General features: G+C 41.5%; 1 protein-coding gene across 1 annotated transcript; it reads left to right on the top strand.

Moving 5' to 3' along the window:
* Nucleotides 1-2,690: 2,690 nt before the first annotated feature.
* LOC311058666 (piggyBac transposable element-derived protein 4-like) lies at nt 2,691-4,496 on the top strand (the record flags this gene model as incomplete). Its single annotated transcript, XM_084076129.1, has 3 exons — nt 2,691-2,827; nt 3,359-3,421; nt 4,116-4,496. The coding sequence occupies exons 1-3, from the start codon at nt 2,771-2,773 to the stop codon at nt 4,494-4,496; spliced, it is 501 nt and encodes a 166-aa protein (XP_083932255.1). The 5' UTR covers nt 2,691-2,770.
* Between the last annotated feature and the right edge of the window lie 1,845 nt (nt 4,497-6,341).

Raw genomic sequence — 6,341 nt, 5'->3', positions numbered from 1 at the left:
TTAGAGGGCTCTCGCCAACCAGCTCGGACACTTCAATTGATGCCGGGGGCAAAGAGGAGAGAAAAAAAAGGGTTCTCTTACTCTTTTGCTGCTCATTAAACCATTAAGACCGGGAACGCATCTGTGTCATTTTTAGATTTCTTTAGGCTATTCAAAAATAGCAGATATACAAGCTCATAGCGCGGCACCGAGTGCCGCGCTACGAGCTTGCAGATCTGCTATTTTTCAAAAAATCATAACAAAATTGTGCAAAAAAAATTATATGCATTTTTAACTCAAATCTTTGCTTTTGGGGGTCCCTGGAACAAAATATATTTAGATGGGAGGGGGTCCGTGGACAAATACATATTATTTTGGGGGTCCTTGACATGAAAAAAGTTTGAAAACCATTGATAATATAGCAACATAAGTAAAAAAAGAAAAAAAGAACTTTAGGAAAAAAACCTATTAGGATTTAGAAGACATTTGTAAAATCCCCAGAAGCAAAGATTTGAGTTAAAAACTTTTGCTTTAAAAAAGTATATATATATTCAAACTAAATATTTGCACACATTTTCACGAAAATTGCAGATCTACAAGCTCATAGCGCGGCACTCGGTGCCACGCTATGAGCTTGTATATCTGCTATTTTTTAATAGCCCCAAAGAAATCTTTAAAATGACACACAGCTGCGTTCCCGGTCTAAATGGATTAAATCAGGAGCAGAATGACATTGGCTCCCATTGGGCACTTTGCAATGGAACTTATATGCTATGCTGCTGCAGGAGCGGCCAAGGCATTTGTGGGTTTTATTTTCAATATGTGGTTCATATGGGTTACTGACTCTCATAAGACCACGTGAATGCTGCAGGAATCCCTCTTAAGAATTAATTTACCACAGCAGCTCCTCAGGGTTTTTTTCTCTACCTGTAGTGCAAGTAAAGCCCAGTCCTTTGCTCATTCCTACTATTTAATTGGGTTCCGTACATTTGCTCTTTGTTCCTTGACTACTGTTCCTTGATAATAATAATAATGATGATAATAATAATACGCTTTATTTATGAGCTTTCTTACATAGGTTGTAGCACAAGGTGCTTTACACAGCTGTGGTTCTCAGACTTTTGGGGATCAATTACTCATTTTTCTCATTTTCACTCTAGCACCTTATATTTATAGCCTATTTTACTACTTTGACATTTAGCATTGTGCGTGTGGCGTGCACACGTGCGCGTGTGTGTGTGTGGGTGTCAAGTCAAGTCAAGGCAGATCAAGTCCAGTCAAGGCAGGGCCTGTCAAGTCATCTTTATTGATATAGCACATTTAACAACTGTTTTAAGAGAATCTTAACACATTACCTACTATCCACGGTTCTACTCGTGAATCAAAATGTACCCCTTTACCTGCCACGGGCTCATTCACGGTTTAAACCGTGAATGTGTTTTTTCATTGATTTACTGTATATTACACTGTTGCGCAGCCTGTGCGTTAATATTGGACCTGTAGATGAAGGGGTTAACCGAAAAAACACGTGATCAGTCAGCTGATCACAAACAGCTGTTTGCCCAAATGTGACAAAATGGAGACGGTAGTGCAGCATCGGCCATTGCGCCCAAACATTTGAGAGAGACAGAGAGTGACGGTGATCGGAGTGAAAAGAGTGGGGGTTGGTAACAGCAATAGAGTTAAAATTATTTTTGAGACAGGTCAGTCAGTGTGTGAGACAGTTTGTGAGTCAGTTAGTGATTGAGAGTGTGTGTGTGTGTGTGTGTGTGTGTGTGTGTGTGTGTGTGTGTGTGTGTGTGTGTGTGTGTGTGTGTGTGTGTGTGTGTGTGTGTGTGTGTGTGTGTGTGTGTGTGTGTGTGTGTGTGTGTGTGTGTGTGTGTGTGTGTGTGTGTGTGTGTGTGTGTGTGTGTGAGAGAGTGTGTTAGAAAGTGTGAGCGTTTGAGTGTCTTTAGTTTAGTTTTAGTTTTTTAGTTTTTAGTTTTATTTCAGTCGAGAGAAGAGAGGAGAAGAGAGGATCAGAGAGGAGAGGAGAGGAGAGGAGATCATTTGGTGTAGTGTGGTCGGAGAGAGAGGAGAAAAGCTTGTAGTTATCGGGGAGAAGAGGAGAGATCATTTGGTGTGGTCGGAGAGCGGAGCAGAGAGGAGAGGAGAGGTCAGTTATAGTGATCGGGAGAGGAGAAGAAAAGAAAAGAGGAGATCAGATATAGCGTAGTATAAGATAATACTGTCTCTCTCTGTGATAATATGAGGGCAAAAAAAAACTCAAACAGGGGCGCCAAACAAGTGACCGGTTCGCTACGCCAGCAGACACTGTTGGAGTCGTTGATGACTCGGGCTACTGGGGCACAACCAGCGCCGCTTGTGGACGATAAGAAGCGGTTACGCCAGTTACTGGGATTGGGCCCATCTACTCCGGTGGACGGGGAGGACGAGCAACAGTTAGTGGGGGCGACCTCTACTACGCCCGCAACGGGCCCATCTACTCCGGTGGACGGGGAGGACGAGCAACAGTTAGTGGGGGCGACCTCTACTACGCCCGCAACGGGCCCATCTACTCCGGTGGACGGGGAGGACGAGCAACAGTTAGTGGGGGCGACCTCTACTACGCCCGCAACGGGCCCATCTACTCCGGTGGACGGGGAGGACGAGCAACAGTTAGTGGGGGCGACCTCTACTACGCCCGCAACGGGCCCATCTACTACGGTGGACGGGGAGGACGAGCAACAGTTAGTGGGGGCGACCTCTACTACGGCCGCAGCGGGCCCATCTACTGCCGCGGTACCGACCGATGGTGTTCGTCGGAGCGGCAGGACCCGTCCGGAGCCCGGAGCTCACTTCAGCAGTGGTAAGATTATTTTTTATTGTGTTTTATTGTGTGTGTTTGGTGGACTAGACACGAGAAGTTGTTGCCAGGTCTGCTTATAAGTTATAAGAGACACACACACACACACACACACACACACACACACACACACACACACACACACACACACACACACACACACACACACACACACACAGAGTAGCATGGGGACACCGTCTCTGATTATGATGTTAGCCTATATATTTACTGTGCTGGTGAGTGATGCCTCATAAAAATAGCAGATCCACAAGCTTGTGAGCTTGTAGATGGCTGCTATTTTTATTCTTTTTTTTTGTAGGGGGATGCAGGTGCACAAAGCACTCTCCTCTGACCTTGTCTATAAAAATAGCAGATCTACAAGCTCGTTGTGAGTTTGTAGATCTGCTATTTTTATGGGGGAGTAGGCAGGTGTGCTTTATTGTAAGTCACTCTGTCTGGATAAGAGTGTTTGCTAAATACCTAAATTGATTTGATCTTCATAATATTTACCAAGTATTTGATATTTCATTTCAGACTTTGACATGGTTGAGGATGTGGAGGATGGCCGGACAACCCTGGCCAGACCATCTAGCAGAGGTAAGAACTTTTTCTGTATGACACTTGTACACAGGAATACAAAATTGCTAAAACCCCACAGAACAATGGTACATGTAGCCTATATATTTACCATGCATGTGTGTGGTGCCATAAAAAATGTCCAGTTCATGTCAACAAACCTTTTCAAAATCCTCTTTGATCTGAATTGGACTGACAGTAGATTCACACACAACATGGGGACACAGTCTGATTATGAAGGATGATAATGTAGCCTACATTATATATTTACTATGTTCTATTGTGTGATGCCTTATACAATTGCTAAAACCCCACAAAACAATGGTACATGTAGGCTATATATTTATCATGCATGTGTGTGGTGCCATAACAAATAGCAGATCTACAAGCTCGTTGTGAGTTTGTAGATCTGCTCTTTTTATTCTTTTTTTTGGAGGGGGATGCATGTGCACACAGCCCCCCTGTGTGTTGATCTGAATTGGACTGACTATAGATTCACACACAACACTGTAGCACCACCAACACACTCTGTCTGATTATGAATGATGATAATGTAGGCTATATATTTACTATGTTCTATTGTCGGATGCCTTATAAAAATAGCAGATCTACAAGCTCTTTGTGAGTTTGTAGATCTGCTATTTTTAGTCGCTCTGTCTGGATACGAGTGTTTGCTAAAAGTCTAAATTGGTATTTTGTGTATGTATATTTACAGCTATCCGACAGCCCTGCCGACTTTCTACAGCTACTCCTGCCTGATGTTCTGCTCCAGGAGATATGCAACCAAACCAACTCATATGCTAAGCAGAGACTTTCAGAGAAGCCACATGCCAGAGGAAAGCGTTGGACAGCATTGACCGTTGTAGAGCTGAAGCGTTTCCTGGGGCTGCTGTTTCTGTCTGGGCTTGTTTCCAAACCTGAGCTTTCACACTACTGGTCAACCGATGAGAACCTAGTAACACCGTTCTTCGGCAGGACCATGAGCAGGAACCGCTTCCAGTTGATTTGGAGCAATCTTCACTTCAATGACACTCCTTCTAAAGACCCGATAAGTATGGCATCAAATCTTATATGCTCTGTGACTCAACTCAGGTGAAGGATACCGATTGTGGATGGACAACCTCTACAATAGCAATCTCTACAATATAACCCTGTAACAATTGAGCACACACACACACACACACACACACACACACTCTCTCTCTTTATTACTTTGAAAAGAAAGACTTTGAGCTGTGTTGCACTTGATATGCCATGTGATAAAATGTGTTCAAAAGCAGTTTTTTTTTAAATAAAGTATTGTTTACATGACTGATGTCAATGAAGGCGAAAAATAAACGTCAAAGACTTGAAATCATTTTTTATGTCTAAACGTGTTTCTTTCACTAAAACTCTGAATCCAAGAGAAAGCTGTATGCAACTACCTCTAGCTAAAAAACAGAACATGCTATAAACTTACTTTTTTCCCAGATGAAAGAAGAGATTCTAAGCTTTATTTTGAGATATTCCATGTGTTCATAGTCCTAGCACAAAACATTCTGTGTGTCCCCAAAGATTTTTATGACTCTAAACGTGTTTATTTTACTAAATCGCTTATATCTCTGAATCTAAAGCAGTTTATTTTTATTTTTTATTTTTATAAAGTATTGTTTACATGACTGATGTCAATGAAGGCGAAAAATAAACGTCAAAGACTTGAAATCATTTTTTATGTCTAAACGTGTTTCTTTCACTAAAACTCTGAATCCAAGAACAAAGGACAGTTTTTGGTGAAAACAAGCTGTATTCAACTACCTCTAGCTAAAAAACAGAACATGCTATAAACTCACTTTTTCTTTCAGATGAAAGAAGAGATTCTAAGCTTTATTTTGAGATATTCCATGTGTTCATAGTCCTAGCACAAAATGTTCTGTGTGTCCTCAAAGATTTTTATGACTCTAAACGTGTTTATTTTACTAAATCGCTTATATCTCTGAATCTAAGAAAAAAATGTCATTTTTTGGTGAAAGCAAGCTGTATTCAACTACCTCTAGCTAAAGAACAGAACATGCTAGAAACTCACTTTTTCTTTCAGATGAAAGAAGAGATTCTAAGCTTTATTTTGAGATATTCTATGTGTTCATAGTCATAGCACAAAATGTCCTGTGTGTCCTCAAATATTAGTCAGAATGGTCAAAATCCCTGGCACTGAGGGAACCTTTTCTGAAAAACCCCTCTGGCAGGGAATGTGTTAAGGAGTGTCGTGGGAGTAAGGTAAGAGTACAGACCCTAGTTCTAGTAGGAGGATGAACAGTGACGTTTTATACAACTATGAAAAAGCCATGAAAAAGAGACCTTTGCCCTCAATGTCATTCTTTACTGGTTAACTAAAGGTCATATACAGTAGATATATTTGATTAAGCAGGAGAAGCTGCGTTACAGCATACATGCTCCTGATGGATAGAGCTGGAGCAGACTAGAAAATGATGCTCTGAATGGTTCATGGCCTTTCAGAAAGGCTTTCAGAAATGACATTTCTTATACCAGCATGAACCAACTTTGAAATTGGAAGGCTTTGGTTTTAACCAACTTTAACTCAATATTAAAGAACCAACTTTAAAATTGGAAGGCTTTGGTTCACTTCACTTCTAGTAGCCTGGACCGCACATAGGAGACAGAGACAATAGAGCGTGTAGACGTTCATTATCCATCTGTCATCCAACCTCTTTGGCTATATACTATTATTACAATGACAAAATGAAGTCCTTTTTCTTTTCATAATATGGAGCTATGGCGTTCCAAAGCTCAAGTGTCCACCTTGTACACACACACACACACACACACACACACACACACACACACACACACACACACACACACACACACACACACACACACACACAATTTGCATGCGCGTACACACATTTTTTCATCCACGGCACACCTGAATTACATTACACTT

The sequence above is a fragment of the Gymnoscopelus microlampas genome (assembly GCF_963454915.1).
Source record: "Gymnoscopelus microlampas genome assembly, chromosome: 13".
NCBI lineage: Eukaryota > Metazoa > Chordata > Actinopteri > Myctophiformes > Myctophidae > Gymnoscopelus > Gymnoscopelus microlampas.
The sequence above is the reverse complement of the archived record's forward strand: the minus strand, read 5'-3'. Positions and strand labels throughout refer to the sequence as shown.